The 20,395-nt window shown below is 34.0% G+C and overlaps 1 protein-coding gene across 1 annotated transcript; it reads left to right on the plus strand.

Annotated features, from left to right (window-relative positions):
* Nucleotides 1-15,631: 15,631 nt before the first annotated feature.
* On the plus strand, nt 15,632-17,844 carry LOC132635542 (F-box/kelch-repeat protein SKIP25-like). Its single transcript, XM_060351974.1, has one exon. It carries the CDS (start codon nt 15,782-15,784, stop codon nt 17,135-17,137), a length of 1,356 nt encoding a protein of 451 aa, XP_060207957.1. The 5' UTR covers nt 15,632-15,781; the 3' UTR covers nt 17,138-17,844.
* The last annotated feature ends 2,551 nt before the right edge of the window (nt 17,845-20,395 follow it).

The raw sequence follows: 20,395 nt of genomic DNA on the forward strand, positions 1-20,395 counted from the left end.
TCCAAATTGTTGTGAAAGTTAAAAAGCAAGGTGCATAGGAAAGAATGATCTTTGTGACAACTTTTTGGCTCATTTTGTGACTCTTTACCTGCTGGTTGTGTTTACTTTGGATTATGAGATATTGCACTAGTTGTTTTTGCTTGGGAAGTGAAATTGATCCATCTTGACTAGTTCATATGCCATGTGTGTGAGTGTTTTTTGAATAAATCTTGTGTTTACTTTTATCATCTAGAACTTGCCCGGTTAGTCTTTCAATATTAATTTTGATCATATTGGTTGGAGAGATGACCTTGGGCTATCTTTGTGATGTTTTAAAAAGTCTCTTTAGCCTTTCTAGCCTACCATTGCATAAATAATATCACTAGTAACCCCATTTGAGCTTATGACCTTTTCTTTGATTGCCACATTACAAGCCTTTACCATGTTTGATGAAAAGTCTCTCTTTTGAACGTTTCCCTCCTTGAACTTGAAATTGTGAATTTGAGGCCAAAAGCCTAAGTTGGGGGTGTTAGTGTTGCTTGAGAGTGGTGAAGGTTGGTGTTGTGAAAAAGTCAAAAGAAAAGAAGAAAAATTTAAAAAATACAAAAAGGTTGCAAACTTTTTGTGCAAAATAAAATGTATCTTTGTAAAAAAAAAAAAAAAAAAAAAAAAAAAAAATGCAGGTGACATCACCTGCGACTCGCAGGTCAGACCTGCGATTCGCATGTGTGGTCGCAGGTGGTGCCAACCAAAAAAAAAAAAAAAATTTTTTTTTTCCTTTTCTATTTTTATGTTTTGTTTTGATTATGTGCAGCGAGGACACTGCAACATTTATAGTTGGGGGTGGCATGTGCTAGCACATTATATTTTGGAACTTTATAAAGGAAGTTGGAATAATTGGGGAAACTAGTATGCAAAGGAAGGAGTGTTGTTTTGAAATGAAGAGGAAAGTGGACGAAAGGTTTTGTGTAGTGTTCAAGGAGGGCGTAGTCACTTGTATCCCAAATACTTATCCTACCCTTCCCTAAGCCTACATTACAAGCTTAAAAAGTCCCTATGTGATCTCCAACTAAATGTTCTTGAGTTAGTGATGATTGAAAATAAGGGCAAGCTTATGGTGTGATATTTGTTAGCACTAGAATTTTTTTTGTTGAGTGTGAGTGACTTTGTGTAATTGTCCCTTGTGTTGTTGTTGTGAATACAGTGATTTTGGGACTTTCTTTCTTGTGAGGGCATATGGATTACGATAGATTGGTGATGTTGAAAAATCCAAAGTTGAGTCAACTGAGCATATCTAGTAAGCTAGTAGTTTTGAGTCACTTATTGAGACTTGAGTGTTGTTGCTTGATAGTTTTATATCTCTATTGCATTCTTGAAATTGTATTTTGAATGAGAGAGTTATTTGGTTGAAGCTTCACATGCTTGTAGCCTAATTGTTGGTACCAACCAAAGTTATGTTTTTGTGCTTAAAATGGATCCTCATTGAGATTTTTGTTTTAGTTTGCTTGAGGACAAGCAAAGACTTTAAGTTGGGGGTGTTGATGAGTCGTGAAATTACGCGATATTCGACGCTAATTCCTTAAGCTTTTGTGACTCCTTAAGCACTTTTGTTGTTACTTTTTGTGTTTTTATGTTGTTTTGTAGGAAAAGATGCCCGGAGAGCATAAAAAAGATAAAAGAGCAAAATGGATCAAAATGGAACAAAATAGAGCAAAACAAGCCAAGTAGCTGAAATGAGTGATCGGAAGAAACCAAGTGAAAAGAAAGTCAAAAAGAGGTCAAACTGTACATTTTTGCAAAACTGTCAAAACTGGACAGTTTTGCAAAAACGGGACAGATTTGCAAAACTGTCAAAAGTGGACAGTTTTGCAAAAACGGGCAGAATTGCAAAAACAGAAATATGGGGGCAGATTTTGACATTTTTTGGACTTGGAAAAATTGGGGGGAGCTACAAAAGAGAGGCTAGGGCAAAACATTTTCCATCTTTGGTCATTTTGCAAGTTTTGGAGGCTAGGGTTTTTCTACAATATTGGAGGAGAAGATTGGAAGCACTTCAATGAGATATTTCTTAATCCTTTCTTCAATTCCTTGTTTTGTATTGCATATCTAAGTGTGTAGTATTTATTCCATTACTTGAATCTTGATTGTGAAACTATTCTTGATTAAAGTTTGGATTGAAACTCTTGTTTTGCTTATGTATTGAATGATTTTTATTGCTATTGAAGTGGGTCTTTGTTGATTTAATTAATCTCATTCTTGAATGTTTCCAAAGGGATTAGCTAACCCTAGGACTCACCCATTTACTTAGATTGAGCTTGGAAAAGGAAATCTAGGTTGGGAAAGATTAATTAACAAGAATTTGGGTCATTAAACTCATCTAATAACTTGAGCTCGGAAGAGGATAGTTACTTGAGGTTAAATTGATTGTGCCTAATATCACACTCTAAGGCTTGGAAAAGCTTAGAGTGAAATTCATTGATTTGGTTGGAAGACTTTCAATGAGATTTTAGATATCATTATCTATTGACACAAACCCGCTCTTAGTTGTAAAATCGTAAAATACGTTGGATCGTTACTTGAGTGTAATTTCCTTTGTATCCAAACTTGTGGTCATTGATCATTTTACTCGCTTTCTAGGTTAGTTTACATTTCCGCATTAGTTATAATTTTCTCAAACAAAAACCTAAAATATCATTTATCGTTTGGCTTTAGCGTAGTTGGTGAAAGTTCCTTACTTTCTTAATCGCCTAGCATATTGTTCCCTGTGGGATCGACCCCGACTCATAGTTGGGTAAATATATTGCATACGACCGTGTACACTTTCTCTTTGAGGAGTGTATTTGGACGTTATCAAAAATATCTGCCAGTTATTGAGATTCCAAACTCAGTGGGTGTAGTTTTCATTCTTTCGTGCATGTACATGACTAGTGTTTCATAATCTAAATTTGTTGGAAATTTAACATGGGCTTTTGGTTTGGTACTATAACGAATGGAGTAATTGTCCTCGACGATATCTCCATCTCAAAATAGTGAAACCTTAACACGTGAAGCATTTTGAGACATTTTTTCAATGAAGCTTGATTTTTTTTTGTGACTTGTAAGACTTAGACTTATGCAATTGATGAGTTTTTCACTCGTCAAGCCTTCAAGTTAAATAGATTCCTGAAATCGTCATGCGTGGTGTGTTGTCAAATCAATACTTATATAGTGCGCATTAAACTGGTGCGCAATACAAAACGGTCAAATATTGCAGCAACGTATTGTCAAATCAAGCCTTTATGTGTCATAGATTCCTGAAATGTTGTCAAATCAATACTTATAGTGCGCATTAAAATGGTGCGCAATACAAAACGGTCAAATATTGCAGCAACGTATTGTCAAATCAAGCCTTTATGTGTCATAGATTCCTGAAATGTTAGGGTTTACGTGGCAACTTGGTGCACTTACACGCACAAATTTTGTGCGTGAAAGTGAAAAAATATATTTTTCCACTTTCACGCACAGATTTTAGGGTTTATGTGAGTTGGTGCTTTCACGCACAAAATCTGTGCGTGAAAGGGTAAAATATATTTTTTCACTTTCACGCACAAAATCTGTGCGTGAAAGGGGAAAATATGCTTTCATTAGGCACGCACGAAATATGTGCGTGAAAGGGTAAAATACATTTTTCCACTTTCACGCACAGATTTTAGGGTTTCTATGGTAGTTGCTGCACTTTCAATTTACGATCTGAAACAATAATAAAGACTAAATATGCAAAAACAAATATGTTATTTACGATAAATTTTACAACACTAATGTATATACACTATCGAGGATGGGTCCCACATGTAGTATGCCGGAGACTATCCCTAGGCCTAAGGCTCATACCATCCCCATCGCCCTCGTCATCGTCTCCATCGCCTTTTTCCTCTTAATAATCGGACGCTCCAAGTCATGATCATCATCTCTTTGCCTGGCACGTGCTCCCTTGACTAGAACGTGCTTCTTCTTGGGATCTGGTCCCGCTAGCACACTCAGAGCCTCAGGCTGAGTTAGGTCTGGTATCTCGAACTCTACCTCGTCGGGAGTCGCCACCTCAGGCGCCGAAGGATGAACCTGAAAAGTATATAATAATTAGTACCATTTATTATTTATATTGAATACATTAACGTTATTTATTTAATAGAACCTGTGTGTCAACGGGCGCCTGAGTAGGCTCCTGAGATGGGTGTGGTGGTGAATATGAGGTAGTCTCCTGGATGGGTCGCTCTTGTGGACCCACAGGCGTAGAACAATGAACCTGAAATAATATATAAATAATTTAGATTTGATTTATTCTAAAACGGAACTGAAATAAAAAATAATTAATAAATTATTTCCACTTTGTTGTAAAAGTCAAACCTGTGTGTCGACGGCCTCCATAGATGCCTGCTGAGAGGGCACCTGAGCGGCCGCTGGAGCAGGAGATGAAGATGGTGCCATATCAAACACGAAATCCTCGAACATGGAGTCGTCGAACTGCAAATGTAGGCCACCCTGTAGATCACGAACAGGCCGCTCACCCTGTGGATCACGAAGTGGTGGATCTGAAAGTGAAGGCCAGGGCACATAACCTGGAAAAAGGTCCGGCGTATACAGAGGTGTCTGTGAAGTCGACGGCCGGGAATGAGAAGTCGATGGGATATCTGTCGAAGGAGCCTCATCACCTCTGCCAACCCTAGTACCTCTGTGACGGCCACCAGCTCCTCGGCAACCACGACTACCTGCTGCCCCAGGTGGGGCACGGGGAACACGCTCATGGAGACGCTCAAAGTCATGTGCCTGTCTCATACCAGTCTCGGCAAGCTCAATCATCCGTGCTGCGTACTCCGCCTTCTCGGGGGACTCCGTACGGGCAGTGCTCTCATAGCGCATCGTCTGAACGGTCCGTACCTGCATATGTTTGTCAATATTAACAATTGAATAAATTTGTAAAGTAGTACATAAGACGATGGTTTAAGTTTAAGACTAATAAATCTTACCAGCGCCTCGTACGCTGCTGCGAGAGCTACATATCCCAGGCCATCTGGACGACGCCTAGAGGGGTTGCCAATAATGATGCGAGTGATCCGCATGTACCACTCCATGTACACATGGATGGGAGTGTCATGTCCGACCAACGCTAGGCTCGCCATCCTCACATCCCAACTCTGGACCTACTGCTGCATATGGAGTCGCCATGCATCATCGACGCCCGCACGCTCGTCCCTCGCATAGTGGTCATGCTCCCAAACCGTAGCCACGGGTATATTCTGTACATACCCAAACTGCCGTAACACACGGTCGGGCGCGTGATACTCAACGATATCCATATGTATCAATGGACACCGCGACATGCACATGTGCTGACCAGCCCTACAAAACGCCGGCAGCTCATCCAAAATATGATCATACGGCGTCCATATAAAAGCCTGTAAAAAGAATTGAACTAGTTAACAACAAAAGACTAAAATAGTAGTTATGTGGTCTAGCGTGTGAATCCAAAATATGAACATACCGTCTGCGCCGTCATGCGGTCTAGCTGATCCCTAAATGGGAGAAGGCTGTGGTGCGTCTCCACACGTCGGCGTACGCCTCGCGACCATCTCCGCGCGTATGGCATCGGGATAGTAAGATAGTCAGCGGGAGGGTTAGCTGGTATGGGCTGAAAAGGTCTCAACCTAGTCCACACCCATATCTAATATAGTCAATTAAAAAAAAAAATTATCAGTCGTCGTTTTAAATAAATATATTTTGTGTATAGTTACACACACTTAAATATATTACCTGAAGAAGCGAGCAAAATGCAGGGACCTCTACCCTCGTGCCCATAGAACATCGGCATAATCCTCGATACATGTAGGCCAGCACAGCCCAACTATAACATCCTATCTCGGCGAGATCGTCGATATACCGAAGATACCTCAAGCTCATATGCGAACCCGAAGTGTTCGGGAATAGGATGGCCCCGAATATGATGAGTAGGTATAGACGCGCACGTCGATCAACATCAGCCTGAGGCGTGTCCTCTCCAATCGGATGCTGCATGTCTGTGAGGCGCAAGTGAGCGTAAAGGGCCGACAACAAAAGCCGACTCTGGCCGGAAATATGACCATCCAGAGCCGCGAAACCCGTGAGCCTAATCAACTCACCCCGGTAAGGCGGCAGCACAGGAGGCTCCTCAATATACAATGGGCGTCCATCAACCTGTAGCCCATAAATGACCTCCACATCCTGAAGGGTAATGGTAACCTCACCGGTGCGGAGATGAAATGTGTGCGTCTCCGGTCGTCACCTCTCAATCAATGCCGTCACTAGCGACCTATCGTGCTGTACCCGACCAACTTCGACGCACCGGTAGATACCGCCCCGACTTAGTATATCCAGGACACGAGGATGTGGTGGGCGAGAAGCTAAGATCTCCCATGCTGAGTCCCCTAACCGGGTACGGACCTGAGACTTAGGCTGCAGGTCGGTTGTCCATATATGTTGCGACCTATGCTCGGGCTGAAGATACAGTAACTGTCGGTCGAAGGGCCCCGGATCAAGAGGGTGGTGATCCATCTATTTTACGCATTTTAAATAAATCATTAACAAGTAGTATTACTATTAGTTATGTAATCTTTTATCGAATATTTTATTAAAGATTGTGGTGACCCATCTGTTTTACGTATTTTAAATAAATCATTAACAAGTAATATTAGTTATGTAATCTTTTATAGAAAATTATATTAAGGGTTTTCAATCCTAAGCTACGGGTTAAGAATCCTAAACTAAGGGTTTTCATTCCTAAAATATAAAGATAAGTCAAATAATTAACAATTAGTTAGCATACAATTAGTATAAATAATTAATAAATAAACAAATAACTAACTAATCAAATAATTAACAAGTTATTATCACATATTTAATAAATAAACAATTAAGTAACTAATCAAAAAATTAATAAATTATTATCGTATATTTAACAAATAAACAATTAATTAACTAATGAAACAATTAAGAAATTATTAACAAATAAACAATTGGCTTAATAAAAACAAAATAAATAATTAGCCAGTCTAACAATTGAAATAGCTAGTCTAACAATTAATAAATACTTAAGTCGCTAATCCAACAATTAACAAATACTTAAGTCGCTAATCCAACAATTAACAAATACTAAATAAACAAGCAATAAATAATTAACTAATTAACAATAGATAAACAAATAAAAAAATGAAAAAATGGGCAGTCCCAACAGTGCACGGACTGCCCAAAAACGCAAAAAAAAAAAAAAAAAAAAAAAAAACAACGAGTAATGCACCACAGTTATACAATGATCATGCTTAGGGTAATAATATATTTAACAATGTAATAGAAAATTTATAGTGAAATACCTAGATTGAAGCTTTTTTGGAGTTTTTGAAATATGTTATACGCCGCTCTATTCCGAAATCCAACCTTAGAAACTTGTTCCTACACTTCAATATACCAAGAATATTGAGTTTTGGATTGAAAAATAACACGAAATTATCGTTTTAAGGGGGGTGGGACCACTGGAACGGGCTTTAATGGGAGGTGGGGAAGGGAGCAGTCGCTGGTGGGGAAGATGGGGTCAATATATGTTGACCCTATTCACTCACAAAATTCGTGCGTGAAAGGCTTGATCTGCAATTTTGCAGTTTGACCCATTCACGCACAAAATTCGTGCGTGAATACTACTTATGTTTTTTTTTTTTTTTGTACTAGTTTGGTTCAACTTTTTATTTTTTGTGCTACTTAAGTCGCGGACTCCTTAAAAGACCTGCTTTTAAGAACTTTATTTTAACCCCAACTGCTCTTAAACCAAAAATAATATGTAACAAATTTGTTATCACATATTAAAATTCACTGATCGTATAAGAAAATGTATACTATTACGATATATAATGTAGATCATTTTGTTATTACTTATCAACCAGTCTATCATGGTATGGAATCTTACCTAATTTTGCTTCAGAAAGTTTCGAGAAAGACAAGTTCTTTTCTGATTCTAAAATGCTTTAAGAAACTATTTCAATAACGTGCTTGATGCCAAATTTATATATAATATAAAGTTAGGTATAGATAAGGTGATGTGACATCTCTCTATGGCCTCCATTCCTATTTATCTTTTTTCTCCTTTTTTTGAATTTTAAAAAATTTTCTCCTTCAATTTAATTGACACAAAATGGAGTAATAAAGAAAAAAAATGTTTCATCCGTTTAATTTGCCTAATAAAGCCCAAGTAGCCAAATAAAGGATGATATCCATTTTCTTAAACAGAGCCCACGTAATTGTAGCACTTAATACCATTTGCAGTTATCTTTTTCTCTTCTTTATTTGCTTTAAATTTTGAACCCAAAAGACACTACTTAAATTTTCTTAATTACCACTTTCCTCCTTTATCTGCTTTCTTGGATTTATATTTCACAAATCTATGGTTTCTTTCACCCAAATTCTGCTCCATCCTAAATGGTAACTATTTCTTGCTATTACATAATGACAGTGTGGTAGAATCTGGAGCATCTACTTTGGTATTTTTCTTTTATATTTTTATGGTTAAATTTGTTAGAATGATGTGTTTGTAGTATTTTCTTCTTAATTTATTTTTTGTATGTTATCTATAATACCTCTTTAGTTTAACTTTTATATGACTTGTGATTGTTGTTACTAACAAATAACAACGAAATGCATAGGGTGGTTAAGTTTATATTCAAGTGAAACTTTCCACCATCCTGGATATTTATAGAATTAAAAAAACTCATGCGGCGTACTCTTTTGTTGGGCTAAACTTTATCTTAAATTTTCATGTTGGCCATCTTCTTTCAGAATTGAAAGCGTTGAAATATATTTTGCTAGAAGCTTCGCAAATTTTGTGTTACATTTAACCTTTTTTATTGACAGTCTGATAAAAAAAGTTCATTTCATGCATGGAATCTTACTGGTTAGATAGGTATAGGTGCATGCCTCGTGTTGAAGTTTGAACTGAATGTATACTCATGAATTTTGACAACAAAAAGAGGGGGAATATGTTGCATTTCAGCAAGTTTCCGAAAAAATAAAACTCTTTCAAATGTTGAGAGAGTGAGTGAATGGCTGGTTTTTTCTTTGCAATATGTTGCATTTCAGCAAGTTTCAAAATTTATAATTGATTTTTTAAATCGAAGAAATTTAAACATTGAAATACATGGTGTTTTTTATTTTAAGTTTGTAGAATCAGTAAGAAATATACAATGCTTGAAAATTGATGAATATAAACTATATAGGGGAGGAAGAATAAGGTAATTTAAATTGTTTTATATGCATGATGAAGAATTATTTATGTTTTATTTAAATATTTATTTATTTCTTCTTTTTTCATTTACTTTAGAAATTGAAATTTTGTACTTATGTGATTTATTTTAAAATCGGTGTAAATTATAAGAAGAAAAAGTGTGTTCTTTCACTCATAAAAGAGTAATCACATATGAATTCTAAACCTTTTTATGGAATTCAATTGTACTTATGGGATTTATATAGAAACGGCTAGGTGGGTGGTATATATAAAATTGTATTTATTTATTTTACATTTTTTTTATGTAAGGAGGAACTATTGGAAAATATTTAAAAACCTTGACTTAAATATGCATATATTAAATATATATTGCACATTATTATTTATATAGAAAAAGATACAAATTTACTTTAAACATCAACATCCATAGAGTTTAACTGATTAAGAAATACCTATAAACTATACAAATATAGTCCATTTATAAAAGTCGAGACATCTGACTAAGATATGCATATATTAAATACTATATATTAGACAAACACATTATTATTTATATAAAAATGATACAAATTTACTTCAAACATCATCATTTTAAGAAACCAAAGAGTTAACTGATTAAGAAAATACATACCAACTATACAAATATAGTCAATTTATAAAAGTTGGGTCGTATGTATGCTTTCATGAATAACTTCTATTACTGATTTCATCAATTTACACAAATAATATATGCATATATATATATATATATATATATATATATATATATACACACACTTATTATTGTTTTTCATGATCGCGCGGAGCGCGGATAAATTCACTGGTGAAACTATATTCTAATGAATGTCAAATCTACATATATAACAATATATGGATGGTAAATAATATATTAACAATAATACGTAATATATTAATGAGGATGATGACCAACCAGATCTAGTTAAGAAAAGAGCAAATTTGTCGCATCCTTATTTGTTTAGACTATCTTGTTGGCACCAGTCCTAGTGATAGCAGTTCCACCAATAAAATACACTAATCTCTCATAGTTGTATTAACTTATGAAGAATTGAAGATCACATCGTTTGAGGTACATTTGTTATTTGTAAGATATTCCCGCCGTCCATACAATGACCTAATTCATTGTATATAGATTATTTGTTCGACACTTGAAAATCAGAAAAAAAAAAAAAACATTGTTCCTTTTGAGTTTTGAAGATATTTCATTGTACTCCTACTTCTTTTCCATTCAATCCCTCTAATAACACTTCTTGAGTTTACTCTTCTTCTTTTTTTTCATCCGATTTTTGGTGTCCGCTTTGAAACTTCGACTTATTTGAATTCGCCAGTATAAGACTCATTAATACAAAAAGTGCTCTCTCCTAAAAAAATTCACCTCAAACACGAAATCTCTGTTAAGACCGGAGAGATCCATCCATCCTACGACGGCCTTGGTGGTACTTGTTATGTTTACTTGAGAATGAACATAGGGAAGTTAAAAGATTTCAGGAAGCATTAATTTCATAAACTAGATGGGATGTTTATAACTATAGGTTTAATAAATCAAAGAGGTCCCTCTAATATGACTCATTAAATTCCATGATAGATTATTATCTATAGTTTTAAATTATTATTTTAATTCTAATCGCTTTTCGCCTTTCACCATTTGCTTGTTAATGATGGATTATATCATTAAACTTTTGCCAAGCATTTTGCGCAACATTTTTATCATATGACATGAAGGCTCGACTTCCGAAAATGTTTAAAAAAATTAATTTATTAATATAAAATAAGTTAACCGATGGAAATAGTGAGAATTGTTAGTTGACGAATATTATGCTAAAGTTGAAGGAAAACTACTTGGATATTATAAATTTCATGACTCTAATTTGAGCGAGACGTGAAAGCTTAGCAAAAGCTGAGGCTGAATTCTGGAACAGGACAATTAGCACAAATTTCCTAAATAAAGGGGAAAACATCAAGTCCATTAATAATACTAGACGGCTTATGCCCGTGCTGCGCACGGGCCCAACATTTTAGATTATAGTGCATCTATATGTATGTAGTTGTCTTTGAATAGTGATTATATATATATATATATATATATATATATATATATATATATATATATATATAGAGAGAGAGAGAGAGAGAGAGAGAGTATGTATTATGTTTAAAACACGATTAATATAACATTGTAGTTTGTGCTCCGTATCTAAAATTTTATTATATTAATATTTGCTACGAATACAAAATCGGCAAATTTATTAATATTTTTTAAAAGAGAAGACTTGTTTAAAAGGAAACTAGTTTCCTCTCTTTGAGATAAAACAATAGCAATATTTAAGCATCAGTTGATACTTTCAATTTTAATTCGATTAATTTAAAGGTGTAAAATACTTATTATTTTTTTATCAAATTTTGATTTGGATAATTCTAATTCAAATTATTAAATTAATTTTACATGTTTAAAACGAAAAAAAGTAGAAATTTATTTTCTATATAAACGAAGAAATACTATTTTTTAATTTTTGGTAAATATTCTCGGTTTAGCTCATTTTACTCGTCATGTTGTCTTTTGCATGGGTTTTTAAGAAAACGTCGATTAGAATTATAATTTAACTAATTTACCTTATTCATTATTTGATCTCCATTTGATATTTTTTTTACGACATTAATCTCTTTTCACATTTATTAGAGTAAGAATAGAAATAAAAAAAGTAATTAAATTCTATCTTATTTTAAAATATAAATATTTTAAGTATATTTATTTTAGTGAACATAACAAATAAATGACATGGCGGAATAGCAAATACAACAGTTTAATATCTAGATTAGATCTCAGGCTAATATAAAAAAAGAAAGAAAACTGTATGGTTTGACTACTTAACTTTTTGAAGAAAAGCAATTTCATTTGCTCCCACTAATGGATTGATACGCACGTGGCAATGAATCCATCATTATTGACTTAATGAGATACTTTGAAAATTACATGAATATTGTTTGATTTTTTAATATGAAGTGCACTTTTTTTTTTGGACATTATTAATTTGCACTATTTTTATGCATATATATATATATATATATATATACTATGTTCAAAACACGATTAATATAACATTGTAGTTTGTACTCCGTATCTAAAATTTTAGTATATTAGTGTTTACTACGAATACAAAGTCTGCACTTTTTTTTTACATTTTTTTTAATATGGGGTTCACTTTTTTTTTTTGATATTGCTTGATTTTGTTAATATGGGGTCCACTTTTTTTTTTTACAGTGAGTTTGGAGATGGTGGGTTCCATTTTTTTTTATATATTGCTTGATGTTGTTTAGTATGAGGTCCACCCTTTATGGGGTGCACTTTTTTTTTTTTGGACATTATTAGTTTGTACTATTTTTATGCATATAATATATATACATATACTACGTTCAAAACACGATTAATATAACATTGTAGTTTGTGCTCCGTATCTAAAACTTTATTATATTAGTGTTTGCTACGAATACAAAGCCAACACTTTTTTTTAACATTATATTTTTTTTAATATGGGGTTCACTTTTTTTTTTTGATATTGCTTGATTTTGATAATATAGGGTCCACTTTTTCCCATGAGTTTGGAGACGGTGAGTTCCACTTTTTTTTTATTGCTCGGTGTTATTTAGTATGAGGCTCACCTTTTTTTTTAAAGGGACAATGGACGACGAAGCATGGGTCTAAACCCATGCTTTATATAGTTTTTTTTTTTTTTTTTTATATTGCTTGGTGTTGTTTAGTATGGGGCCCACCCTTTTGGATATTGTTAGTTTGCACTATATATATATATACTATGTTCAAAACACGATTGATATAACATTGTAATTTGTGCTCCGTATCTAAAACTTTATTATATTAGTGTTTGCTACGAATACAAAGTCTGCATTTTTTTTTTTGGACATTGTTTATTTTTTTAATATGGGATTCACTTTTTTTTTATATATATATTTCTTGATTTTGTCAATATGGGATACTATGTTCAAAACACGATTAATATAACATTGTAGTTTGTGTTCCGTATTTAAAACTTTATTATATTAGTGTTTGCTACGAATACACACGTGACAATGAATCCATCATTATTGACTTAATGAGATACTTTGAAAATTACATGAATATTGTTTGATTTTTTAATACGGGGTGCACTTTTTTTTGACATTATTAATTTGCACTATTTTTTTAATATTAGTTGTTGTTTAATATATATGGGGCCCATAATTTTTTTAATTAAATTGGAACGGATATATATATATATATATATATATATATATATATATATATATATATATATATATATATTAGAATTATGTGGCTAACATTTTTTTTTAAATATTAATTGTTGTTTAATATATATGGGCCCAACCGACTTTCTTAATAGTAGAAAAGTGGGAATTTGAAGTGGAGAGCCAAAGAAAAGAATAGAACATAACAAGTTGGTTGAGTTTATATGTCGTCAAGAAAGGTACGGAACATGGAATTTGCACAATGAGAGAAACACATGAAGAGGAGGTTAAAAGTGTGTGAGAATATTTGGCATGGCGTACCAAAAAGGCTACTTTTATAAGCCACTCAGTGCTATTTTCTCTTTCCCTCTCATCAACCCTTTTTTTTGGGGGGGTCAATTAAATTTGTAGTCCCGTATAAATTAGTTTTATGTCTTTTTTTTTTGTAATGTATATGCGGCTCTTTGAATTTGTTTTTTTTTTTTTTTTCATTTTGGCACCTCAATAAATGTTGTTTCTATTGAACTCCTGAACTCGCCCTCAAGTGTGTCTATCAAATCCTTCTAAATCTGATTTTTATTAGAAGTAGAAATTAAATTGGGGAAATGAAGGTGGAATAATATTTTAGACATGTGGTAAGCTATTATTTAGGTCATGGATGTGTCGATTTCTGCTGATTCTGCTCTTCCACTAACAACTTAATTAAAAGTCACTCTTTTTTTCTCTCTCAATTGCTGCTAATCTTAGCTAAAAGATGACATAATTAAATTAGAATATATATTAGCATGTTACTACATTGAGATATGAAAATAACACACATGAGATATGAAAAGATTATTTTCTTATATGTGTCGTGTATTGGTGATAATTTGAATTCGTACGGCACATGACATATCAAAGAAGAAGCATTTTTTATCAAGTTTTTTTTTTTTTTTTTTGGATTTCCCCCAGTATTTGGTATTCAGATTGGAGCCTGGGTGTATCCGAATACCTACCGCATAAGGTCCATTTCTGGGGAAGCACTCCCTACTAAAGATTTTTTCATACTCACAGCTCAGAAACTCTGATTATGGGTGAAGCAGTTCATTCGTTGCATCACATTTTTTTACTGGTTTTTTATTCTCAATGCTCAAATTTTTATTTTTTTTATTTTTTTATTAATAATATGAAATGTAGTCATTCCATATACTTTTCGATGATGATGTTGAATTAAATTATACACCACCTTTTCTCATTTATGATTCTTTCCCCTATGCATCCCTAATGAGGCCCCATTGCCCACCCCCCTAAGATCCTGGCAAGCTCTAGCATATCTATTATCTCATCCATTACGTCCATCCATTTATTGCATCTCTGTCTCACAGCCTTTTCACCCAACACGCATTGATTGCAAAACTCCAATTCAACCTTTTCCTTTCTCATGCTGAACTTACCTTCTTGCCCTTCATTTCTTTTGTTTTTCTAGATTTTACTTTATCTTCTTGTCTACCGTTCTACATAGTTGGAGTTGGACACAATTAATTAATACTGTTATAAAATAATATTAAAAGTACAAGATAATAAAAGGTATAGTCAAAGAAGCTGAGAAATTTTATTACTCTTTTATTTGATGTATAAATGAATTGAATTGACTTCCTATTTATAGAAGAAAAGAAACTGATGCAAGGTTTTTCAGGAAGCTACTGCGAGACTTTTCAGAAACTACTGACAAGCTGACTGCTTAAACTACTTGCAAGCTACCTGCTATCCTCATACAAAAATAAAGTACTCCATATCCTCATACAAAAATTGATAAGTTAAAGTAACTTCTAAATGGTGATTGAAAAAACTACATAATAATTTGGTATTATTGAATTTCAAAGTTAAAAAAATTGCTACTTGTGCATGTTCTAATCAAGAGAAAAAATAATTTATTTTTATTACATAGAAATAATCTAGTAATTTTTATATTGCATTATTAATTTTTAATATACGTATTTTTAATTAAGGTAACACTTAATACGTGACGGAAAGCGCCTATAGATAATAAAATATACATTTCTAAGTCCTATCCAACTTTGGCCTTTTTATTTCTGATCCTTCTCTCTCTCTTTACTTGGGGATACTTCCTTGAATGACAGCATACTAACTTTTTGGCCAATTAAAGTAATGACGTACAGTACAAAGACTTGATAAAATATACAAGTCAAAATTTTCAACCATCCCTCAGCCTATTTTAAGGCCCTCTCTCACTAATACACGTCTTAGTTCTTACCCTTTCCCCCTCAAATGAACAACTCCGCCATCATAACTAGCACTGCCGCCGGAGCTGCCGTCAAATGCCGTAAAAAGCTCCACCAATATAATCAGTATCAGTCCTTGATCCCTGGACTTCCTGATGATATAGCTCAAATTTGTCTATCTCTTGTTCAAGAACCTTTGACTCTTTACTCCGTTTGTCAATCGTGGCGCCGGCTTGTTTATTCTCCTCCTTTCCCCCCCTTTTTATCCATCTATTCCTTATTGAAGCCTTTACAATACAACAACATATCCAGCGTAATCTCACACGTGAGATCTGGCGAACGTAGAATGTACGCAGACCTCACTCTTATCTTGAAAGATGGTGAGACTTCTGAAAGACCCTCGGCTCAAGTAAAAAATTCTGTTGAGTTTGCGAATTTCGATCCGATTTCAGCAAAATGGCAGTTACTTCCTCCTCCACCACTTGACCCACCTCTACGTCTCCTTCTCCGCCACCCTTCCTTCATCTCCCGCCACCTTCCTATTCAATCGGTTAGCGTTTCTGGCAATTTAATAATCCTCACCGCGACAACTGATCATATGCTCCGGGCCTTATCCCGTCCCCTTGTGTTCAACCCGCTCACCCACAAGTGGACTTATGGCCCCCCACTCGCTATCCCGAGACGCTGGTGCGCTGCAGGCGCGTCGCAGGGCGTGGTGTATGTCGCGAGTGGGATTGGGTCCCACTATAATCTCGAGGTAGCTCGAACAGTTGAAAAGTGGGACCTCAAAAGTTATAATAATTGTAACCAACAACAACATCAGTGTAATTCTAGAAGCGACATCAAAAGTAACCGTAACCAACAACAACAACGTAATAATCCCACATGTGGGGTTAAAAACAAGGGATGGAAATGGGAAAAACTGAGTGGTCTCAAAGACGGGAAATTCAGTAGGGAAGCGATTGAAGCAATAGGTTGGAGAGAGAAGCTATGTATGGTAAACGTAAAAGGCGATGCAGCAAAGGAAGGAATAATCTACGACATCGAAAGCGACACGTGGCAGGAGATGCCTGAGGGAATGTTAGTAGGTTGGAGAGGTCCAACGGCTGCAATGGAGGAGGAAATAATTTACACGGTGGATGAATCGAAAGGAGCATTGAGGAAATATGATCAAGAAAATGATAGTTGGATTGAGATTCTTGAGAATGAGATGCTTAAAGGTGCACAACATATGGCTGCTGCTGGTGGTAAAGTGTGCGTGGTTAATGGCGGCGGTGATGGGATAGTAGTGGTGAATGTGTTGGCAGAGCCTCCGAGTTTGGTGGTGGTGGAAACTCCGGTAGGGTTTCAGGTTTTGGATGTACATATTTTGCCAAGGATGAGCCAATTGGATGAATGTTGACTAGTTTTTTTTTTTTTCTTTCAATTTTTTTCAGGTAAGTTTTGGTTACTTGTCAATTTGTTGTTAGTTCTTTTATGTCTTTTTACATGAATATCTTTCTTAATGGGGAAAAATATATGTATACAATTTGACATAAATTCTCGCCATAGAAAAATGTGAACATTCTTTTAGATTGGTATATAGATATTGAGAAAATAAATCTGGTGGCACTGCTGATGTGTGAATTTCATATTTACATAATGACCATATGATATTCTCCTCAAGATCATTGCGCCTAGCTCGTGATTCTTCATGAGATTGTACATTACAAGCGTGAGAATCCCGAGGCGGATTTAGAATTTAAATTTTAGTGGTTTAACATCTTAAATTTTTAGCATTAAATCATTGTATTTCTAAAGTTATGGATTCATATATAATATTTATTGTAATTTTAGTAAAAATTTTATACATAAATTTATGTTCCCCATCGAAAGTTTGGAGTTCAATTGAACCCCAAGTTATAATGCTCCATCCGCCTCCGGGTGAATTTCCAATGCTCTTTCCTTCTATGTTGACAAATGACAATAGTACTTATGTTTGTTCAATATCTCTCAATTCAGTGTTTGATGATTAAGATATGTAGTCAATTAGATCAGAGTACATTTTTATACAAATTTCTAACAAGAGTATATCAAAATAAATCTTAACCTCAACGAATTATTATCTCATATATGGATTGTCTTCTTTCATTTTTCTCAATTTCTTTTGTTAAATCTGCGTAAATGAATCTGTAACATCTTTTCGATGGATTGATTCACGTAGGGTGTGATTAAATCATCTCAAGCAACCTTCTCTTAATTTACGCACTGTGTGCTTCCTTAGCTTAAATTGAACATTGTCATTTCAGATTTTCTTAAATATTATATGGCTATATATCCATCTTAACATTTATATTTCTACGACATCCAATTTTGTGAATTTGTCCCAAACATTCACTCGAACATAATATTACCGATTTTTTAACAGTTATATAGAAACTTGTGATTTAAGTATATATCCTCCTATCACATAACATTTTGATAGCAATTTTCCATTTCACCCATCTAACTTTGATTATAATTTCTGTAACAACTTCCCTTATCATACTTTCTCTTGGAACATTAAGCATAGATACTTTAATATTTGCATTACGCACCACAATCTCGGCGAATCTTATAGTAACCTCTAGTTCTCTATATAATATCTCCACTTACCATACTTTCTCCCTAGAGTGTTTCTCAATAATTCAAGTTCTTCAACACATTCAGTCATTTCGTCAACTGACACAATATTATCTGCAAATTTCATACACCAAAGATCTCATCTTGTGTATCATCATTAGTTAGCTCATTAATTCATAATTAGGTGAAATGCCCGTGTAAAACCACAATCGTAAAAAAAAACGATTTTGTATCTTCTACTTATGTTCTCAAACTAGCAACTGGTGAGTACCCTTTATAACATGTCTAGATATTTTTTTCTCCAACACCAACTAAAGGAACCATTACACGAAAATTACAACATTTTTCTTGTATCGTTAATTTGGGATATGAATGATTTCACTGTTATTTTTGAGAAGTTCTTGAAAGCTGCGAATTAGTCTCTCCTATGACTTCTCTATACAACGTATTTAAGTCTTTTAGTTATTAAAACATAAATTAATTGCATTCAATAAAAAGGGGATTGCAGAAAGAAGCAATCTAATAAAAATATCTAGATTTTTTCTTGTGTTTGTGATTTACAAATTGGCGAGGTTCTATTGACCTAGCGCAATGTTTGAAGATTTGACTATGGACCATGACCACACATGAATCGTGTGTTGGCCGAAGTAACATAAACATACTTTGAATAAAGTCTTGATTAGTTAGTTTATTCCGTTTAAGTATAGCAATTTGAATATCCTCCCATTCCAATTTATGTGATGTTGGTTGACTGGCACGGAGTTCAATTTTTTTTTTAATCTTGTGGTCTAAAACAAGTTAAAGATATTTGTGTGGTCATAGTTCATCTCGTTAAACGTAAAAGTTAAAGTTTAAAGTTAAATTATTGTCAAATAAGAAAATGTATCATTCTTTTTTGAACTGACTAAAAAGGAAAGTGTGTCCAAAAAATTAAGATAGAGCGAATACTTGATAGTAAATGTTAAGCCAATTATATTTTTTGTTTAACGAATAATTCCATTGATACCCCGAGCTTTATCTTTCAATATCCATATGGATAATCTTTTCTGAAAAGGTTTTTGAAAGCAAAATCTGAAAGAATTTGTTCAACCCGAAGAATAATCTATAATTATTTCAGGGCAGAATGAGTTTCTTCCTCGTGCAACTTCTTAAAAATATGAAAAAGAAAAAAAGATGGACCGGTAAAGGAATAGTTTTTCTTCCTCTCTAATTTCGATTTAAGTATATAAACATCATGATTAATGAAAAAATCTTTTTCTTTTTCCTTTTTTTTGGCCTATTGTTATTTTAATTGAGTGCTGTTATAAAATAATAAAACTAGAACAAGAATATATGTAGAGAAAGGGAGAAGAGAGGACATATCTTTATTTCTCTTGCTAGGGGTTGATTTACAATGAAGGAGAACCTCTATATTTATAGGGGAAAGTGACTTGATCCCAAAGTCACTAACCCTAATATTTCTCCTAAAGATAGACATCCACAATAATAAATAATATTTATAACACTCCCTCTTGGATGTCTATTTGATAGATAATGTGCCTCGTTAAAACCCTACTAGAAAAAACCCAATGGGAAAAAATCTAGTGAAGGAAAAAGAGTACACATTTCTAATAATACGCTATTTGGTTGCCTCATTAAAAACCTTACAAGGAAAAACCCAGTGGGACAAAAACCTTGAAAGGGAAAAAGAGTACAACGCGTATTAACTCCCCATGATGAGAACTTCAATCCAAAAACTTGAATTTTCACATCTTCACTCGATAGTTGCAGTTGGTATAGACTTGGTGAATACATCAGTCATATTATCACTCGAACAATTTGTTGCACCTTGGTATCACCATTCTTTTGGAGCTCGTTTGTGAAGAACAACTTTGGTGAAATGAGCTTTGTCCTTTTATGAATCCACTCTTTAGTTGGACTATGTATGTTGTTGCATCTTCAGTCTTTGGATAGAGTTGCATCAGCATATAATATTGTTGAAATCACTCCAAGTGCATTCTTGACTTGCTTTATAAACAAATGTTATCTTTATATAATTTGACTGTCATGTAAAACGACA

The sequence above is a fragment of the Lycium barbarum genome, chromosome 4, assembly GCF_019175385.1.
Source record: "Lycium barbarum isolate Lr01 chromosome 4, ASM1917538v2, whole genome shotgun sequence".
In the NCBI taxonomy this organism is placed as follows: domain Eukaryota; kingdom Viridiplantae; phylum Streptophyta; class Magnoliopsida; order Solanales; family Solanaceae; genus Lycium; species Lycium barbarum.